A 20,505-nucleotide genomic window follows, 5' to 3' on the forward strand; every position below is an offset into this window, starting at 1 on the left:
CCAAGTTTTGAGGACCTTTGCAGATATTTGCAGCATGGGCAAATCCCCTGGGATTAAAAATCTGTTCCCAGGAAAAGGAGAAAGGTGGGTAGGGAGCAATAGCTGAGCTGTAGTGAGATACATGGTCACCCGTCCCACAAGGGGCTTTTTGGTATCATTTTGGGGTGCTTGCTGAGGTGGAAAATCCCAGCTCCTGCTTCTTCTGCTGCTTCTTTTACTTTTCATTTTAATAAAACACCCAGTGTGGGCCCTTCCACTACGAAATCATCATGCTCCAGAGCATGCCCACTCCCTTCCTCCCCCATTTTCTGTTCTCCACACCAAGAAATCCATTCCTCCCGCAGCCACTGCATAAGGACACCCCAAACCCGGAGCTGGCACCGCAAGGGCACCCTAAAAGCGCCGCTTTGTCCCAGTCAAAAGTGAAGTGACCCATCCGGGCAACACAAACTTGGGGTGATCAGATAAAAGCATTCTTGTGCTCCCAGCCCTCTCGCACACTCGGGGTATCCCAGGATTGGAATGAATGCCCCTGGAATACGGCGGCAGCGTGGCCGTGGCTGCGGCGGTGCGGGGGGAGGCGTGGGGGGAGGTTGCCTTGGCCACGCATCCCTCTGTGAATGCATGACGTGCGCAGGGCTGGCGCCAGGCTGTCTGGGGCCGGGAGTTAGATCAACACAGCTGGAGGGCCCGGGCCACAGCTGGGCAAAGGCAGCGGGTCCCGCCGCCCAGGCAGGGCCTGTGGGAACCGCCGCCAACAAAACCCCCCTGCAAACAAAAGCTCCCTTCCCAGTCCCTCTGAAGCCTTTCAGCGCCCCCCCCCCCCGCCATCCCTTGGGAAATGAGAGGGGGTGTATGGGAATAAGCAGAGGCTGTACGCTGCTGTTTTGTATTGAGGGGAAGTCATAAGAAGGATTCAGGTGGTGGTCTGAAAAGAGTTTCTGAATGTTTTGTAAACGTTTTAAAGATCTGTGTTAATTTCGTGAAGTTTTACAGTAATCATTTATTTTTAAAAGATGTTTAATTCTTTTTTAACTTTATTTTGTTCGGGTTTTTTTGGGGGGAGGGGGGGAGTTGGTTAATGAGGGTAATTATGCATCTTCCCAAGCTGCTATCCTTTACACAGAGGTGATTTCCCAGGAAATTCATAACCAGTGAGGTGGGGGGTTCGGGGAGATGGGGGAGGGGGGGAGTAGAGAGAAAAATAAAAGGTACAAAAATAATCCAAGCACAAAGAGTGTTGTATGCTGCTTTCAAGGTTTTTTTGTTGAGCAGCTCATGGCCTGGGGGAGATGTGGGAGGAAGGGTGCCCTCCAGCCTGCAGTCCCCAGACCCCTTTGGGGGTGGAAATAAACCCCAGCACTACCAAACTCGGATCTGGGCAGATCTAGAATAAATCGCTGCCGTGGGCAGGAGTAATTTGGTCCAGGTCCCTGTACCCTCAGCCCCCTGCCCCCGTCATTATCAGGGAGCCCTGGGCCAAGCAGGCTCCCAGAGTGCCTCCCTCCAACCCTCTTGGCTGTAACATTCCCTTCCTGCACTTTCATAACCAAGCCCCCACAACAACCCCATAACTAAATCCCACCAAAGTCAATATTTGGGGGAGAGAGGATTTTTCCCTTAGGCTCATCCTGACTGGCTGTCAGGGTGTTGCAGGGCTGTCACTACTGCGGGACCCCTCCACGTGCCACCCGCTGCAGTGACACCCACCGGGGACCCCAGATCGCTCCAGCTTTGGGCTTTTTCTGTGGACATTCTCTGATTCTGTAAGTTTTAAGGCAGCTGTGGTAGAAGGGTAGTTTCCTTCATATCCTGCCCGCCCCCCCCCCAACCCCCCCGGCCGCCAATCACTTCTGCTAGGGATAACCCCTTTGCCTATAAATCTCCTCTCCCACCTCCAAAATAAAAAACCTTCCAGGCCTCTCGCAGGCGCTGACCTAAATCTGGTTTCTCCATCGTAACCTCAGTTTTACCGCAATTAATTTTTTTCTGCTGGTCACAAGATAATTCCTGACGCCAGAAAGTCTGGAGGTCAGATGAGAAGCGGATTGAGGAAAAAGGCCGACACTAATTTCCTTAAAACAGGGAGGTTGGGAGGTGGGAAACCCCATCGTCCTGTCTAAAAATAGGGGCAATTCACTGGGAAGGGGAGTAGGACAGTTTCGGGGTGCTAGGGTGTTGAAGGGGTTAGAGGGGGATAATCCCCAAGAGGTTTGGCGGGTCTGGCTATGGGGAGGGGGACCTGCGTGGTCGTGTCATCCCCCGTCGGGCCACCAAGGGTCAATCTGGGGGGCTGGGGGGAGACCGGGGGGCTGAGGTGGAGGGGTTAAAGGCTTCATTTATGTGTAGGGGTGGAGTTTGATGCTTCATTGACCCTCGGAGGCGGGGTTTAGGGCTTCGTTAACATAAAAGGGAAGAGATTAATAGTTATTTTACATAAAAGGGGGTTGTGTTGCTCAAAATTTGCATGTGGTGGGCGCGGTCAAGCGGCGCTGCTTATATAATGACGGCGCGCGTACGTCCCATTTTCCTCGATCCTCTCCGATCCCCAGCGAAATACGAAAGTTGGGGGTCCAGGGGGTGAGAGTCAAAGCTCTCAGAGCTCCCCTCTTTGGCGGTCTGGTGCTCGAAGGTCCCAGCAAAACCCCCGCTGCCGCGACAGCCCCTGAGGCTCCTAGGCATCCTCCCGTCCTGCATCTCCAGACCTGCTCTGAGCCCACCATGAAAGCCATCAGCCCGGTGCGATCCGTCCGGAGCTGCTACGAGGCTGTTTGCTGCCTCTCGGAGCAGAGTTTAGCCATCGCCCGGGGCAGCCACAACAAGAGCCCGGCCTTGGAAGAGCCCATGAACTTGCTCTACGATATGAACGACTGCTATTCCAAATTGCGGGAGCTGGTGCCGGGCATCCCTGAAGGCACCAAGGTGAGCCAGGTGGAGATCCTGCAGCACGTCATAGACTACATCTTCGACCTCCAAATTGTGCTGGAGGAGGGGTCCAAGGGCCGCGACCCCTCTTCCGAGGCCACCCTATTTTCCCTTAAGGTAAGGGTCGCTTCGGACTCGGGGCTAGGTATGTCGATTTGGGGAGAGAGGATCTGTTAGGTTGGAGGTGATAACAAGTCGGGACGGAGGTGCTGCTGAGTCCCCGAGTGTGTTGGTGGGGAATGGGGAGGAGTGGGTGGGGAGGAGTGGGGACCCCCCGCTGCCGGGGTAATCTTAAGCCCGTCCCTTTTCTCTGCAGGCGGCTGAACTCGCCTCAGAACTCCGCACCAAAGACGAGAGAAGTTTGTGTCACTAACGCCACCTCCACCAGGTGAGTGTCGCCTCCGATCACCACCGCCACCACCATCCGCAGCCCAGTCCCCCCCTCCCCATGTGCCCACAGCCCAGGTGGCGTCCTGGGGCCTCTTCCCGCCCCCAGCATCAAAATCCCCAGCGGGCCAAACCCCAGAAACCCATGCTTCCCTCTCCCCAATTTCCCCTCGCCCCAGTTTTTCACCACGCGCACCCCACCACCGATACCGATCCAAATAATGCAGACCAGTGCTCCCCCTTCCCCTCCCCCCCCCAAGTCTGCCACCTGAACTCCAGTCCCCAACCAGCACCAACCCATCCCCAGCATTCCCAGCCGGGAGCCAGACACAGTCCCCGAGGAACTTGGTTTCCTGGCTCCCACCCTCTCTTCCCAAATTTCCATCCCCAACTCCACTTACCACGGCACTAATTACCACTATTATTTTTTTCTCCTCCCTCCCCCTCTGTTCTCTCACCTCCCTGTGCCAATTAGCAAACAGGCAGCGAGTGTCGGTTCCTGGTTCGTTATCAGCCGGAGGTAAATAGCAGCTTCCTCCGTGGCGCCGGGCTGTCTGCGACCTACCGGCCCCGGCATCGCGAGTGGGGAGCGGCTGGTTCCGACCCCCCCAGCCTTCCACCGCCAGCATCCCACCCACGGAGCTCAGCATCCCAGTTTGGGACCCGAATTCGCATGAGATATTTTTAATGATGGACTGATGATGAAGCGGAGGTTGTCTGTATATTTTTGGATTATAGCAGCGAGTCCTTTTTTTTAAAGGTGTTTAATGGGATGGCGGGGTGGGGATTAGGGGGCTTTGGGGAGGGGGGAACAAACATCCTTGAGTATGAACTAAACTGTCTGGGGCTGTGGCCTCGTGTATTGTGGAGCTCTATACTAGAGTATAACTTTTTGTACCTTTTGTGCAGGAAGGTGATTTTCTGCGAATATGCCTTGTACTTGCTTTATAAACTTTTTATAAAAGTTACCATTTTTGCATAATAAAAGCCAGATAATTTTGATTGGTTTTTCTCCTTCATCGCTGGGATGCAAGGAGCTAGGGTGTACCTCTGGGTGGGAAAACCCCCTGGGGGGGTGGGAGCCTACCAAACTTTGATGGGAACTTCTAGGGTTACAGTAGGAATCTCCATAATTGTGTAATAGCATTGAAATGTCAGCTCAAGTATGGGAGGAATTAACCCTGGGCCGCCCGTTCCTGGCCGAGGTGGCTGCCAGCTATTTTGTGTGCTGCTGTGCTTACCTGATACCGAAAGAGTGAAGACGGTGCTGCAGCCCCGGGGACCATCTAGAAGTGTAGCTGGAGCCCTGGGAAGGAGGGAAAAATACGCTTTTTTCCACTTTTAGTCATGTGAAAATGGGCTGATAGCTGCTATGATACTGGATTTGAGCTTCTACTGGGCTGGAAGGGGTGATGTTGCTCCCCCAGGATATACCCCATATGGGTAGAGGAGTTTTTGGACTGCTTTTGCTGCCCCAGGTAGTATTGAGAGAGCAGCCCCTGCCTGGCCCGATCTCCTCGGGGTCAACACTACAGGGAAGAGGTGTTGGGAGCAAAAATGCTTTTCCCTCTCCTTGGGTAATGCTGTGGTTTCCCTTTGGCCCGGGAGCAGAACAGATGTGACCCGGGGCTGGCTCAGTTGTGGAGCTGGATCATGCTCCCTGGGGAAGGTGTTGGCCTGCCCAGGATGAAGTTAAATTGACTTCACCCCCACCTGTAGCACCATCATCTTTATTCCCTGTGCTGGGCTCTGGTTTTGCTGCTGTGGGCTTAGCCAGGCATGATGTGGATCCTGCCCCCTGGCATTGGGGTGTCCCCAGGGTGCTCCAGCGTCCAGGGGTACATCATTGGAAGAGGAGAAGGGAGAAGACACAAGGGTCTCGGAGCACAGAGTGATACAAAGCTTTGCCCTAACACACTGGCTTCAGACTCTACCCAATGGAAGAACAGGAGCTTGGGGTGCAGCAGGCACCTGCCAAACGCTCCTTGTCCATGGGCATTTCCACAGAGAAAACAGCACGTGGAGCTTCCAAAAAGCACCACCTGGTCCAACTGGATCACCAGCCCCTGGGAACTTTCCTCCCTCCTCCCAGCTTGATGTCCCCAGGCTCCCCAGGGCCTGTATCCTCCTGCACCTCTGGATGGGGTAGGATGCGGTGACATGGGCTGTCCGGGCATGGTGAGAGGCAGGTGAAGGTGTCCATCCAAAAACCACTGCATCTGGGAACAGAACTGCTGTTATGCTCACAGTGAAAAAATTAGCTTTTGCCATCTCCACTGGTTTTTGGCTCTGGAGGAAAAGGCAAGGGGTGGGTTAGGGGCGAGTGTCCCCACATTCACCTGGGTGTCATGGTCCTCCAGCTGTGCCAGTGCTGATGTGCCAAAGAGATTTAAGTGGGATGGGTGGGAAAAGCATCCTGGGCATGAGCCAGGGGACAGGGATGAGTCTTGGTACCTGGAAGGTGCAGCTTCTTGCAGTGTGAGCACTCCATCCCAGGTCCTAATCGGTCCCTCATCAGAGATGATGGTGGTGGAAATCCTAGACTGGTGGGAGCGTTAGTGAGCCTACTTTGGGGCAGGAGTTACTTGGAGAAGAGGGGCTAGGATAGGGTGGCAGAAACCAGTCCTGCTGGGGCTTTTTGGATGGAAATGACACTGGGGAGGTGGAGGGGGACTGCAGCCCCTGGGGAGTGGAGGTGGCCCCTATCCCCTCTCAGGCATCAGGGCAGGGGATTTCCGAGGCCAGGGGCTGTGGGGGTTCGGCTCTAGCTCCCAAAAAGCCTCCCAGGGCCGCTACCTCCTCCCCCGTGGTGGATGGATCCCGGCGCTTTGCCCGGAACAGCTACCCCGGCATTCCCAGACTCTGGCACAAGCCGTGTTCAGACCCCCACTAGTTCCCTGGACTGGGCTGTCAGTGTCCAGTACTTTCTTTGAAACGCCTCTAAAAAAAAAAAATAGGAACCCCCCCCAAAACTAAAAATAACTGCTGGGACTGGGATTTACCTCAGGGGGTTGATGGGATGATTTACCCCGTGGGGCAGATGGGATTTACCTCGGGGAGAAGATTTACCCCATGGAACAGATTTATCTTGGCTGTTGTGGGATGCCGATGCTTTCCTGGAAAACCCTGATTAAAAAAAAAAAAAAATTAAGTAAAGAAAACGGGAAAAACACGCAGCTAAAAATAGCCGCAAGGGCCGATAATCACCTCGGGGAGAACAGCTGGAACGAGAAAAATGCTCCTGGCCGAGTAAGCCCGGCGTTACTTTTACCACCCCAACTGCACTGCAGGGGTGGAGAAAAGAGGGTGAAGAGGGCAAAAACTAATACCGGGGGGGGTGAGTGGTGAAGGTCGAGCGCGACCCCGCCGCGGTGCCGGTGGCCCGTGATCCGGCTCGTTCGCCTCTTGGCAAGCGACGGAGTCTGATGCAATCGCTGCGCTGACGGAGGCGGCGGTTCCCACCTGTATTTGCCATTGTGTGCCCGGAGCTGTTTGCAGGTGTTTGCTGGCGCCGCGCTGTCTGAGCCGCACTTCCCTCCTCCTCCTTCTCCTCCTCCTCCCGCTGCTGCCCCGGCCAAGGCCTGGCCCCGCGGCCCCCCCGCCCGGCTCCGCGCCAGCCGCGCTGACACAGATGCTGCGCGCACACGCGTGACCTTGGCCAGGCGCGCTCACGCGGGGAGGGGGGTTCTGGCCGCTGAGCGCGGGTGTGCATACACTCACTGACACGTGTGGCATGAGCATATTCACATGTGTGTCCATGTATGCACACATGACTGTGCATTTGCACACACCTGTGTGCACTTACACACGTGTTTATGAACACTGACACGCATGTGTAAGTGCACGTCACACGGGCAGATGTGCATACGTGACTGTGTTCAGTTACACACAGCTATGTGCACTCACACATGTGTATTCAGATGCTGACACGTGTCCAGGCACACTCACACACAAGCATGCATTTACATCCATGCCCATAAACACTTACAATATGCCTACGGGCACTGACGTCTGTGCACACTTAAAATACAGGCACACTTATGTATACGTGAGTGCACTTACACACGTGCCTACACACGTGTGCATGTATGCACAAGAGGGCTCATCCTGCAAACCAACCTACGTAGGGGCTCAGCACCCCCTTGGTTGGACCTCCCAGTGATGCTGTGGAATTAGAGGAAGCTGTTCCTGCTCCCTCCCCACCCCCGTGGAGACCATCCTCCGTCGTGGTAGCCAACCCGCTTGTTCCTGTCAGTCCTGGTCTTCCCCCTCCCACAGGTGACATCAGGGCTTTGTCCCACGGTGGGACTGAGGCTTCACGCATGTCCCAAAATCTGTCGGGGACGAGGGAGGGTGCATCCGCAACGGCGCGGGCCCCGCAGCCGCGACTCGCTGCTGCCGTCTCCAGGGCAGAGGAAGAAGAGCCCGGCTCACCGGGAAGGTTCTCCCCTCGGGAAGATCTGGGATTTCACATTTCCGCTGGTGTAGCCTTGGAAACGACCAGGATTTGCCCCGATGCCTATCCCGGAAAGATTTGGGATCTCTTCTGCTGTTCTCCTTGTGAAGGATCAAGACCTTCTCTGATGCCCTTTCAGAAAGGACTGTGACCTTCTCTGTTGCCCCCATTCCAGGCACAGGGATGTGTGGCATTGGGCTGTGGGGGCTGCTGACCACGTGTGCTTGCCTAGTGGCCCATCACATGCTCTTTGGACAGTTGTTCCCCCCAGTCTGGGCAGAGCCATAGGGCAGCAGCACCCCTTGTACCCTCTCTCTCCTGGGAATGTTCCTTGGGGAGGAAAATTAGGGAATGGGATCTCATTTGGGGTCCACAGCCCAGCTTCAGCCCCCTGCTTTTGGGATATAGTCAACCTCCTCCTTGTGCTCTGCATCCTGATGAGGTCCCTCACCTCCAAGCTGAATATGCAAAAGAATTTCCAGATCCTGAGGTGAGTGATGGTGTGGGGGCTGTACCCCTAAGCCTCTGGTGGTGCTCTCTTGGTCTGTGCAGAGATGCAGCAGCCCAGGTGTAGTACCACTATTGCATGTGCTGAATCTGCACTGGGAAAAACAACATAATTACTTGTTCTTCGCCATCAGCTCTTCACCCTGCTTTTGGGGTGCAGTTCAGACCCTCCCAAGACCCTCAGGGGAGAAGCTAGGAGAGGTCTCCTGGCTCCTCCTCTCACTATGGCCAGAACAGTGATGGGATCTTTCACCCTGCTCCAGGGTGAGGAAGCTGTTCAAGGGGCTGATTAGGGGTGCTTCAGGCCATCCACGAGGTCCTTCCAGACCTCTGTAACATGACAGAGTGAAATAAATAGTCTCCAAGGTCCTTTCCAATCCAAGCCCCTCTGGCTTGAAGGGTGGAAGCTGGTGCAGGGCCTGCCCTTCTGGACACCTTGGTGTCACAGGTAGATACAAATCAGTGTCTTCCGGTATGGGAGAGGACTTTGCTGGTGGAAAGCCATGGCTGTAAAAGGCTTATTGAGCAAATATTGGGTAGTGGGAAACATGCCCTTGACTCACAGCACAGCACAGCTGAGGGGATGAGAGCCAACAAGTTTTCCCACCTTCTGGGTCAGCCCTTACCCCAGTGAGGTGACGCTACCAACATGTGTGGATGTCACCTCTGCTTTGCCCAAACTGGAGGATTTGAGGACACAAGCTGCCAGGCCCACCCCATACCCCAGTGTCCTTATCCCAAGAGTCATCCACTGGAGCGAGCCCAAGGCAGGCAATTGACACAAATTTATCCACACTGCTGGTCATGGCCTTGTTTTTGTGCACTGGGATCAGGACAGCTTTGCCTTCTTCCCACAGAGAGGGAGAAGAAGGTCTGGGTGGATTGATTTGCCAAGCTCAGCCACACTCCTGGCACAGGGGTTGCACTGCCCAGCTGGGGTAGCGTCGCTGCTGCCAGGCCTTTTGTTCTGCCTCAAAGTCTCGCACGGTGGGAGGCAAATGACTATCCTTGATCCAAGGTTCCTGGCACATTTCTAGGTGCCTCTCCCAGCTGAGTGTCCTTCCTTGTCCATAGCAGAGGCCATGCCCAGCATGTGTATCCATCTTTCTGTATTCCAGGAGGCTTCTTCACACAAAAGTCCATCTCTGCACATTATTATCCTTATCCCAACCTGAGCATGGAGTTGGCTCTTCCTGAAGAGGAGAATGATGGAGAGAAGAAAAATGGGGAGGAATGAATGGGTGTAGGCATTTGTCTCCATTACCAACCAGGTAATGGAGGCAAATCAGGGAATGGAAAGGAACCAGGGGACAGAGACAAACAAGGTGATAGAGAGGGACGAAGGGAAACCAACTGCTGTGGCTTGGTTGCTTCAGCAGAATTAAACCCCGGCCTGTCTCAGTGGCTGTGGTGGCCTTTTACTGGTGCCAGTAAGGGTCAGAGTTGCCCTTGCTTGGGAGTTTGCCATTGCCTCGGTGATTCCTGTTACTGCTGCACTCTGAAATACCCTGTAGGCCAGCTTGGGTGCCCTTCATCCCTTTTTTCTCTCTCCACTTAGTCATGAAGACCTGGTGCATTCATTCCAAGGACATGGGTGGGGTGCATGTGGAGCAATGGGTGGCAGGTTGAATGAACTATGAGTGAACCAGGGGCCAAATCTCCTCATGCTGACCCCCTCTGAGATCCCTGCCCTCCCCCAACACCACTGTCACCTGTCTGCAGGGTGGGGAGGTACCTGACAGCCTCTGGCTGGTGGAGGCCAAAATTTTTGTTTTAAATAGAGGTGGCTCCCTCTCCCCTACCCTGGGTTGCTGTAACTGGGGATAGGGGTGGGGAAGCGATGGGAAGGGTGGGATAAGGATGAGAAGATGAGGACTGGGGCTTGATGGAGATAAGAGATAGTGAGCAATGCGGGATGATGGGGTTGGAGGGTCGCAGCCCCCGGGGTGGACCCCACCAGATTGATGGGGGGTGAGTATCTTCGAAAAAATAAGTAGCAGAAAATGTATCCTAGTCCTGATCCCCAACGCAAAAGCACTCCGCCCCCAAAACAGGCACCCCTATCCCCAGCAGGTGGTCTCAAGAAGGTCCATCCCCTATTTGCATCGATGACCCCACCCGCCGCGCGGCCGCTTTAAGGTCCCTCCCGGCCGCAGCGGAGAGGAGGGGCCACGGCGGCGACAGCCAATCAGCACGCGGCGTTTTCCGCGGGAATTCCGAATTTCGCGGCACGGGTTTTGGCGCTTAAAAAAAACCGGAAAAAAAAAAAAAAAGAAAAAGAAAAGAAGCGCTCGGGGCCGGGCGCGATCGGGCGGGAGTGGAGCCGGGCACGGGGGTCCCGGCCCAGGCGGGGCCGCTCTCCAGCCACCCCGGCCCCATATGGCCCCAGTGCGGCTGATTTTTGGGGCCAAAAGCGAATTTTCCGCCGGTTTCGGCGGCATCGCCGCCGCATTCTTCTCTGCGGGTTTTTTTGGGGGCAATTTGGGGACCGGCCGGTGACATCGCCCGCCGGAACGCCTTCTCGCTCCCCCAAAATGCCCCGGCTGAGATTGTGACCCCCCGCTCCCGGCTACGGAATCGCGGGGTGCTCCTGCCCCCTTCCCCGGGCCGGGCTTCTCAGAAAGGACTTTGCAATGCTGCGGGTCTCCAGGGGAGTGTCCCCCTCCCCAGGGAGGGGTGGTACCGCCCTCCCGCCTCCCCCTCCCCACCGCCACCCGAAGAAAGTCATGTCAGTGATGGTCTCCTGTGATCCGGGGGCTCCCAGCCTGGGCAGCCCCCCGTTATCCGCAGGCTGTTTCACCCAGGTCTACACGCCAGCGGCTGTCAGCGCCCCCGCTTTGCGGGGCGGGTGCCTCTGTGACACCCCCCAAGGTCCCGAGCTCAGGACCCTCTGTTCGGCCTCGGCGGGACGGCTGCCGGTAAGATGTCTGCATCCCGTCTCTTTCTCGGGTGCTGCTTCAGGGGCACGGGAGGCTAGGGATGGTGCTGGGTGGGGAGCAAGGGGTAGGTGACCTCAGCATGTACAGCTCCCTCTCAAATTTTGCAGCTTATATTGGAGTTTGCACCCTCTAATGTGTCTTTCTGGGGGTGGGGGAGGGTGGGGTCTGAAATCAGAAGTCGCAGTGAAATGGCTCAGATGTTTCTCAACTTCCCCTCGCCCCTGCGTGCCCGCGGCTTGGCCTTTTTCGGCCTCATTTCCCTTCTCCAGCTTGCAAAAAGTCCGGGTTGTGCCTCAGCACCCGGTCAGCAATCCCAGGCGCTTTGAGAAGCCCTTTTTATGGTGGGGAAATGAGGAATGGGTACAGGCAGAGCCCCTGCCTGGAGCTGTGACCCCCAGAGGTGACCCGGGCAGGTGGGAGGACACAGAACAGGGGTTGCTTTCTAACCTTGGTTTCTTCCCGTGGCTACAGTGGGGCTGGCAATGTCAGATTTTTGGGAGGGGTCTCATCCTCCATGAGATGTCATGGATCACCCCAAGGCTTTATAGCTCAGACCCTGGTGCTGGGAGTTGGGTAGGGGGTTGCTGTCCCATATCCCTGCCGCCAAGCCACGGGGTCACGATTGTGTTTATAAAGCCCAACACTAAGCTACAAAGCTACCCCTAAACAGAGAAAGTGAGGCACAAGCCGAGTGCTGGTCCCGTGCCCATTGTCAGGGCACACAGGAGGCTCTGCCCAGCCTGTCCCTGCTCCCGGAGGGCCCCCTCCGAGTCGTCGGCCCTGCCAGCAGCTGGCATTTAATTCCTGCCTGCTCCAGCCTGGGCACACATCCAGCCCTCACTGTGAGCCTCTGTTTTCCTCAGTCCTGGGAGGGATCCCAGACCCCACTAACACTGATTTAGTGTTCCCAAAGTTTGATTTATTTATTTATTCCTCTCCCGCCCCCTCCCCTTTTCCCAATCCCTGATGCTTGGTGCCAGCTGGGGACATTGCTGCAGCGGAGGGAGAGGGAGTGTCTTTGCATACCCGTTTGTGCCATGGCTGGGGGGCTGGATGCCGCTGTTTTGAGTTCCATCCCGGGGGACTTTGGGACCACCTGTCTCCTCTCCGGCCTCTTTGTCTCCAAACTGTGTGAGACATCCTGCATTGCCAAGGTCTGTTGTTTAAGAAGACACCATCATTTCTGCCCCCTCCCTTAAAAACACCCCACAGACTCCCAGTACCATTTCTGTGGATGTGCAGAGCTGGTTTTGGGCTAGTGGCCCCTTTGTCATCATCATCATCACCCATTCCAGTGCTCAGGGTACTCCTTCCTGCCACCGTCCCCTAAATGTGGCTGGGGAGTGGCCTGGGGGTCTTGTGTTACACTTGGGACATGAAGTGCTTGTCCTTAAGTGACATCTGGGATGAAGAGGTTTTGGGCTACCTGCCTCTTTGTCATCACCACCATTATCACCCACACAAGGAGATGTTCCGTGTGCTGCTGCCTACAACCATCCCTTGAGCAGGGTCTGGGGGCTCATGTGACAACTGGGGACACGACACGCTCCTCTCTCCCCCTTGGTGGCTTTGGAGAGGCATTCCCCCCTCTCCCCACTTCCTGCTGCCATTATCCCATTTGTGGTGCTGAAGATACTGTTTCCAGCCCCAGTATGGCGCTCAGAGCCCTGACAGCGGGGGTTTCTGCCGCACACACCCTGTTTATGGCACAGCCTTTGTGTGCAGAGCCGAGGCAATCAGATACCAGCGTTTCCTCCCAGTTCCCAAGCAGGGCAATTGCAGCCACTCCTAACGGCTATGTGCCACATGAGTGATTTGGGATCACATGGAGGAGCCTATCACCCCACGGGAAAGGAGGATGGGTTGTCTCCCACCGTCCAAAAAAGCCTTATGTTTACCATACTCTCCAATTTGAGGGTTCTGGAGTAATTAAATGTCTTTTCCTTCAGGGAAAAATGTGTATTTTGGAGTGGGTTTAGCCCATGCCAATCCCATCGTCAGTGTTTGCCCATGTTTGGTCTCCACAGGGGCTTAGGGCTATGTGAGAGCACTGGAGAGAGGGGTGTTTCTGCCGTGGGATCCCAGCTCCTCACCCTGAAGAGGGACAAGAGTCCTCTGTGGTTCTGAACGAACTGGCAGGCCTGAGCCATCTGTGCAAAGAGCACCCAAGACTGGCAGCGCCTGTGGGTTGTGGGAGAACCTGCTCAGCAGCACCCCAGATTCTACAGGGGTGACATAGTCCCATCCCCCCACCTTGATCCCATCAAAGGGTTTTCTGCATAGGCAAAAGGGGGGATTTTGGGGGGAGGGATGGGTGGGGAAGTGGTGATTGTGCTGCTGCCCTTGGAGAGGCTTCTTTGGCTATGGCTTTTAAAGCTCCTCACTACCGGGAAACATCTCCCAGGATGGGGCCGTTGGAGGGGATGCAGATGTTAGGTGCACCCTAGAGTAGGGAGCAGTGCCTGGGCTGAGGGTACTGTCTGCTTCCCCAGTGCACGGTGGTCTCACTGTCTCCCAGATCTGGGATCAGCCTCCATTCCCCTGTCTGCCTGTCGTGCACTACTAGCCCTCAGCCACCCCAGGCAGTGGGGGACCCACCTGTGGGGGTGTGACCCAGCAGCCCCTCAGCACAAGCAGCAGGATCCTGGAGTGGCCCTTGGCGCCCAGCCCCGGGCGCTGCGTTCCCACGCCCCCGGTGAAAGAGGGAATGGGGGGAGCCCTGTGAAGGGCCGGGCAGAGCCCGGGCAAGCCCGGAGAAGGCAGCGGATGCTGCTGAAAGGGAAGGTTGGCAGGAGAAGCCCTCCGCGGGGGGGCTGAGGGATGCTCTGATGCTTGGGCTGGGCTCAGGGTGTAGCCCCTGGCGCCAGGGCTGGGCTCAGGGCTGCTTGGCAGGCAGAGCTGGCAGGGGGCCCAGCCTGCCCCCTCACTGCCTTATATACACCCGAAATTTTGGGGTCAAGCCTGATTTCCCACCACCATATTGCGTGTAGATGGTATGTTCCCACATCCTGGAGAGCCATGGATGGGGGCTGGCAAGTGGTGTGGGGTGGTCCTGCCACATCTTGGAGGGGGTCTTTGGGTGTGGTCCCTGTTCCCCTACCTACTCTGGTTTATCTTCCCCCCCCCTCCCCCTTCCCCCAGTGCCGGTAGGGTGCTGGGAGCCTCTTGCTGTGCCCCACTCAGCTGTTGTGTGCCTAATCCTGCCCAAATCGGGGGATGGCAGCTGGGTCACAAGAGGGAGCCCCTTGTCCATTGTCCCTTGCTGGTGGGTCCTAGAACTCAGGGTCCTGCCGCTGTCTAAGCCCACTAAACCCCCAAAACTGCACCTGGGGAAGGAGGAGTCCCCTTTATCCCCTCCTACACATGGGGACGGGGGATTCGGGGGCTTTGGAGGCCTCTGGAAACACCAGGACCTGCTATGGGTTTCTCTGTGCCTCAGTTTCCCCATGGCTTGGGGTAGGTTGGGTGCAGCTGATCTCCCCAGCAGTGATGGCAACATACATTGGCCATGGCCATCCATGCTGGAGAAGCAAGGGATACCGGCGGGAGGGCAGGGTGCTGGCAGATGGATGGGGTCTTATCTGAGGCAGGTGTTTCCCATGGGCTCAGCATTAACTGTTGTGGTGCCGGCAGCTGCAGGGCAGATCTGGGGCCACGAGGCTGGGGTTGGAGGCAAGTTCACTGGGAAAAACCTGCTCGGGGAAGGGTGGGAGGGAGCAGATTCCCACAGGAGCTCGGGACCAATCTGGCTCCCTGGGGGGGAGGAAAACAGCCCCTGGCGCCTCTCCCACCAGCCCCCTCGGGTGGGAACGAGGCAGAGGTGCCCAACCCTTCCCTGCACAGTGCATTGTGCTCCCAAGGGAGCCGCCGTCGGAGCCGGCACAGGGACCTGGGTGCCATGCGGGACGTACTGGGAGGGACCCTGTAGGACAGCCCGGCCTGGGAGCAGGTACTGCTGGGGGCTTGGGATGGGGCTGGGGGGCTTCTTTTTGCTGCTGAGCCAAAGCATTCCTCCACAAATCACCCTGTGCGTGTTTGTGTGTGTGAAGGGGTCTTGGGGGATTTGTTTGTATTGGTGGGGGGGGGTGGGGTGGTGACAGCCTCCAGTTCTCCTGTGGATTTAACTCTGCTGTATTTTTCCCTGGGGCCCTTTGCCCAAGTGCTGCTCAGGGTTCCTTGGTGAGTTTCAAGGAGCTGCTTGCCATGGTGAGGGGACAGCAGGTGCAGGGATGTTTGTGTCCCCTCCCAGAACCCAGCATATTTCCCTCACCCCAGTTTCCCTCCAGCTGCGTACACGTGTCCAGGGGTCCCGGGGGGGGGGGGGGCTGAACCCAGCTGGTCCCAGGTGTGCTGGTGGCAGCTGGGTGCCCTCGGCTGCCTCAACCATGACCTGGTGGGAGGGGGGAAGTGAAATCCTGCACCCCAGTGGGCAGGGTGGGAGGGTGAGAATCTGGCTTTGGAGCTGCTGCATTCCCAGGGGTCAGCGCATGGAGCCCTGCCAGGAGCTGGGGGTGAGGGGGAATCCTGGTGGATTCCCTGTGACTTGCCAGGGTGTGCAGGAAGTCATGGAGGGTGACGGGACCCCTCATCTCCTCTCTGTCCAGTTCTCCCAGTGGCCTCTCACCTCACTGCTGGGTGCTGCTGTGCCCCTTCCCAAAAGGAGTATTGCAGCTGGATGAGCCTCTTGCAGGATTCCCTCACCCCAGGATGTGGCACCCAGGGCTTGGCTGATGGCCCTGGGGCAGTGTGGGGAAATCAGAGGGGTGTCTGGCTTGGCCACAATGCAGGGTTTTCTCTCATGCTCCAGGCCAAGAGGAAGCTGGACCTGGAGGGCCCTGAATTTCGCACGCCCAAGGGGAAGGGCTGGACACTGGCACAGGTCCCCAGCCCCAGGAGTAAGTGATGTGGGGTGAGATGGGGCAGGGGAAGATGGGGGGAGCAGACCCCACTTCTCTTCCCTCTTAGAGCCATGTCCCCTCTAGCACTACCTCATGTCACCTCCAGCCCATATCCCACATGAAGGAGAGGATGGGGGGGGTCTCTCAAGTCCAGCCCAGTGATACCTCCATCCCACAGGCCTGGCTAAGGAGAGGATGGGGAGATCTCTTCTCTCCAACCCTATATAATCTCTGTCCCAAATCCGACACTAAAGAAAGGAAAACGTGGCCTCTGATGTCTAGCCCCATGTTACCTCCATCCCACATCCCAAATTAAGGAGAGGATGGGCGGTCTCTTTTTTCCCCACAGCCCCCAAGTCTCCTGGGGAGAAGACTCGCTACGACACCTCACTGGGGCTGCTCACCAAAAAATTCATCCATTTGCTGAACGAGTCTCCCGACGGTGTTGTGGATCTGAACCGAGCTGCCGAGGTGCTGGAGGTCCAGAAGCGTCGCATCTACGACATCACCAATGTACTGGAGGGCATCCAGCTCATCCGCAAGAAATCCAAGAACCACATCCAGTGGATGTAAGTGATGGGACACAGGGATGGGGCAGGGTGGGGGACACGTGGCTTGGGGACACACGTAGGGTGTGCTGTGCCATCGCTCAGATGCCATCTCCGTTGGCAGGGGGACAGGGATCTTTGAGGATGCAGCAATGGTGGCGAAGCAACAAGTGCTGCATGAGGAACTGGCCGAACTGGCTAGGACAGAGAGGATGCTGGACCAGCTCGTGCAGGACTGTGCCCTGCAGATCCAGCAGCTGGCTGACAATGAGTCCAACCAGAGATATCCTTGCTGAGGGAGATGGGAGGGAGGGCAGTGTCTTGAGCATCTCTCTGAGCCCCTTCTCCTCCAGCTGTATTCCCCTGGGCTTGGGGGGTGTTTGGAGGGATGCAATGGTTTTGTCCTGCTTGCAGCCCCTCCTTTTCCTATACCTCGTCCCTGTCCACGCTGGCATATGTCACCTACCAGGACCTCCGTGCCATCAGCAGCTTCCAGGAGCAGACGGTGATTGCCGTGAAGGCTCCCCCTGAGACGCAGCTGGAGGTGCCAGACTTCAGCCAGGTGTGTGCTGCTGGATCCGTGACACGCTTGATGGGTCCTTCTGGGGTATCCCAAGGACACAGCCTAGCATGACCCTGGGTGGTTTTGGGGTGTCTCCATGGGGCTGTTTGACTCTGAGCTGATCCTTCAAGGGTTGCAATGCCCCAGTTGGATCCCTCATGGGTTGGGGCTAGTGGAGTTGGATATGGGTGACCTTCTGGGTGCCCCCCCTGAGCCTTATTCTGCCCTCCCAGGAGAACTTCCAGCTCTACTTGAAGAGCACCAACGGCCCCATCGAGGTGTACCTCTGCCCAGAGGAGATCATGGAGGAAAGCCCCACCAAGGACCACCCTGTACCCTCTGCTGTCACTTCCCCACAGGACCACTCTGTACCCCTTTGCCTGACAAACAGCTCCCCATCAGCCACACAGCCACTCCACCCCATCTCCCAGAGCTGGGGCAGCACAGGAACTCCTCTCTCACCCCCATCTCTGCCTCTCCCAATCCAGGGGGGACCCAGCTCACTGCTGGAGATGGAGTCTGGGCTCCTGGGCTCCCCTGCCCACCTTCTGCAGCAGACAGAGGATCAGCTGCCGTACACCCCCTCCCGCCTGGAGCTGGGACCCTTTGTTGCTTTCTCGCCCCCCCTGGAAGAGGATGACTATCTCTGGGGGCTTGAGGGTGAGGGTGTAACAGACCTCTTTGAGACATATGACCTGGGAGACCTGCTGAAGCACTGAGTGTCCTCCAGTCCCCATTGCCTTTGTTCCCTCCGGCCACTTGTGTCCTGAGCATGTGGAATCTGTGGGGTGACTGGAGAGATTGGGGTATGTTGGGGAGTACTGGGTTTTCTGAGGACTGGGGGGAGAGGGGCCTTGTGTTGCTCACCCAGTGTGGCTTCTCTGCACTTTCCTGGGTTGGTTGTCACCTCACTGGACTCTGAGAGTGCCTTGTGATCCATCCAGGACCCTTTCCAGCATCCTCCAATAAATCCATGGGACACTGATTCCCACCATAACCTCCCACCACCCTGGGCATGCTGGTAGACTGGGAATGCCTTTGGGTGCCCCACATGGGTTAGGGGTGCCCTTGGGTGGCAGAGAAACTTCGTCCGTCCCAGAATGGGCTGTGTCATGGTTTGGGGTCATTCCAGTTGCTCCTCAGTTAAACTGCTTCTTCACAGTCACAACAGGTCATTTCCAGTGGCATTTTCCCCACCACGGCTGGAATATCCTTAAAAAACCATTGAGGCAGCAAAGCTGAAGTCATCTTTGGGTGAGGGAAGGATGAAGCTCTGACAAATCTCTAGCCACATTTGGAGCCATATTCCCTGAGGGGCTGCAGCCCCTCTGCCCCAGTGCACACCAGCTCCCTCCAGCCTCTTGGAGTTGCTGGTGCTGGCAGTATCAAAACTGGAATGTACTGGGAACAGGTATGCCTGTGGGAGGCAGAGAGGGGCTTGGGAAACAGCTTCGGACAAGCCCTGGGACATGGGGTAGGATAGGGCTTTTAACTGTAGCATTCTTTGCTAAATATCTGTAATTATTGCACTGTATTTATCCGGGTTTCCCCTTTGGTGTGGGGCTGGCAGGGCTGGGAGGGGTTGGATTTGTCAGTGGTCTATTTAAGTTGTCCTTCCTTGGGTTGTTGGTGCTCCTCTAGGTTGGCTCAAGAGATGGTGTGGGTGAGAATGTTTTGGCCTGGATAAACTTGTGGCGCTTGATGTTTTCTGCCCAGGAGGGGTTGAAATAAAATAAAATTTTGGTTTTATAAAGGGCTGTTTTCCTCTAAGCAGCAAAACATTGGAATGGTTTGGCTGGAGAGGGGAGGTGAGCTGGTTTTGCTCCTGTTTCAATGGCCTTGTTTGGGGCTTTTCAGCTGGCCAGTCTGCTCTGTAGGCACTTGTGGAGAAGGGGTTGCAGATGAAGCTTTGACTGGAGTGAGGAGAATGAGTCTGACCTGCTCAGATTGCTGATTTCCAGCTCAAATCTGGCTGAATTGACCTTTTGCCTTAGCCAGAGCCCCTCCAACCAGGAGTGTGGAAAAAGTCCCACCAAGGCTGGGGTTCAGCTCCCTATGGATCTTGGGGCTGGGTGGGCTTGTGCACCCCAATCTGAGGTCTGCAAAGCAAGATCCTGGGGGAGCTGTGTCCACGTAAGGTCCTTCCCCATGTGTCTCCTGTGACAATGCCACCAGTGCTGGTGGCAAAGTGATGGTCAGTGGTACCAGATGATGTCCTGTGGCATGTGGTGGTACCCTGCAAGGATCTTTGAGTCATGGGGAAATGTATATATTGTCCTAGTGAATATCTATATTGTATTTGAATATATGTCTGTTACTAATAGAAAAAGGGGGAAATGTAGTGAGAGTTCTATGTACTGGATTATTGGATAAGTGGGTCCTAGCTATTCTAAATGAATCACAGCTGCGAAGTCCTTAGTTGGGCAGCAGCTGTGGCTCGTGAAGCTAGCTGGGATAAAAGGGGGTGGGGGTCGAGAGTCTAGGATAAGCCCCTTTGGAAGCTACGAGGAATTGCACTACAGAGTACAGAAGCCAGAAGGTATGGACTCTAAGAGTATAATAACAACAATACAACAACAGTACCTGGGTGATTTCTGGTGGTACCCAGTGATGGCTGATGGTACCTGGTGATGTCTCGTACTCGGGATCGTGGCACGTGTTGGCGTTGCATAGTCTGGTGGTGTGGAGGAGGAGAGTCCCGGGCCAGGTGAGCAGGGCGAGGGGCACAGAGGCCACATCCCCCGTGGGGATGAGTGTCCTACCGCGCGAAAGGGGATCCCCCTGGACGGTTTGCCACCGCCCGCGCAGTCCCCAGGCCAGCCAGGAGGTGGCAGGGCCATATCGGCCAAGGGACCGCAGGTACCCCGGGGGCAGCGGGGGGATCGGGGGCTGCCTGTCTGCTCCGAGGCTCTTACCCCAAATCCCTGCTGCTCCAGTCCTGCCTGGGCTGCAGCCTTTTAACTCTCTGCCTGCCAGAGCCCTGCCGAGGGCTGTCCTGGGAGCTCGGCAGATGTTGGCTGCTCCCAAACGGGGGGAGGATACCCCAAACTGTGGGCTCGCCTACGTGCCGGTGCCAGAGAGCTGGAATCTTTCAAGCGTAGCTGTTCACCCAAGGCTTATGATGGTTATTCCTGTACCCCAGTCCCTCTCAGCACCTCAGTAACCGTGTGTTAGAGGAGGACTTGGGCTGGTCCTGGGTAGGCACATACCTGTTTTACTGAGCCCCACTCCTAGCTCAGTAAAAGGGTCGAGGGTCTGATTCACCATGGGTGAGCAGTGCAAG

General features: G+C 56.4%; 2 protein-coding genes and 1 long non-coding RNA gene across 5 annotated transcripts; 2 read left to right on the forward strand and 1 right to left on the reverse strand.

The window, feature by feature from the left end:
• Positions 1-2,497: 2,497 nt before the first annotated feature.
• Positions 2,498-4,314, forward strand: ID3 (inhibitor of DNA binding 3). The gene is made up of 3 exons (XM_064731759.1): positions 2,498-3,042; positions 3,242-3,313; positions 3,788-4,314. The coding sequence occupies exons 1-2, from the start codon at positions 2,722-2,724 to the stop codon at positions 3,296-3,298; spliced, it is 378 nt and encodes a 125-aa protein (XP_064587829.1). The 5' UTR covers positions 2,498-2,721; the 3' UTR covers positions 3,299-3,313; positions 3,788-4,314.
• Positions 4,260-6,898, reverse strand: LOC135457277 (uncharacterized). Of its 3 annotated transcripts, none has more exons than XR_010442690.1 (4): positions 6,642-6,898; positions 6,364-6,438; positions 6,109-6,252; positions 4,260-5,855 (listed from the first exon to the last, which is right to left on the reverse strand). It is a non-coding gene; the product is annotated as an uncharacterized LOC135457277 (long non-coding RNA). The 3 variants fall into 3 exon arrangements; XR_010442689.1 differs by having other exon boundaries at positions 4,260-4,618; positions 5,447-6,252; XR_010442688.1 differs by having other exon boundaries at positions 4,260-6,252.
• Positions 6,899-10,521: 3,623 nt separating this feature from the next.
• On the forward strand, positions 10,522-18,905 carry E2F2 (E2F transcription factor 2). Its single transcript, XM_064731551.1, has 6 exons — positions 10,522-11,193; positions 16,022-16,109; positions 16,462-16,681; positions 16,785-16,943; positions 17,108-17,222; positions 17,456-18,905. The coding sequence occupies exons 1-6, from the start codon at positions 10,909-10,911 to the stop codon at positions 17,939-17,941; spliced, it is 1,353 nt and encodes a 450-aa protein (XP_064587621.1). The 5' UTR covers positions 10,522-10,908; the 3' UTR covers positions 17,942-18,905.
• The last annotated feature ends 1,600 nt before the right edge of the window (positions 18,906-20,505 follow it).

This window comes from Zonotrichia leucophrys, chromosome 23, assembly GCF_028769735.1.
Source record: "Zonotrichia leucophrys gambelii isolate GWCS_2022_RI chromosome 23, RI_Zleu_2.0, whole genome shotgun sequence".
NCBI classification, from domain to species: domain Eukaryota; kingdom Metazoa; phylum Chordata; class Aves; order Passeriformes; family Passerellidae; genus Zonotrichia; species Zonotrichia leucophrys.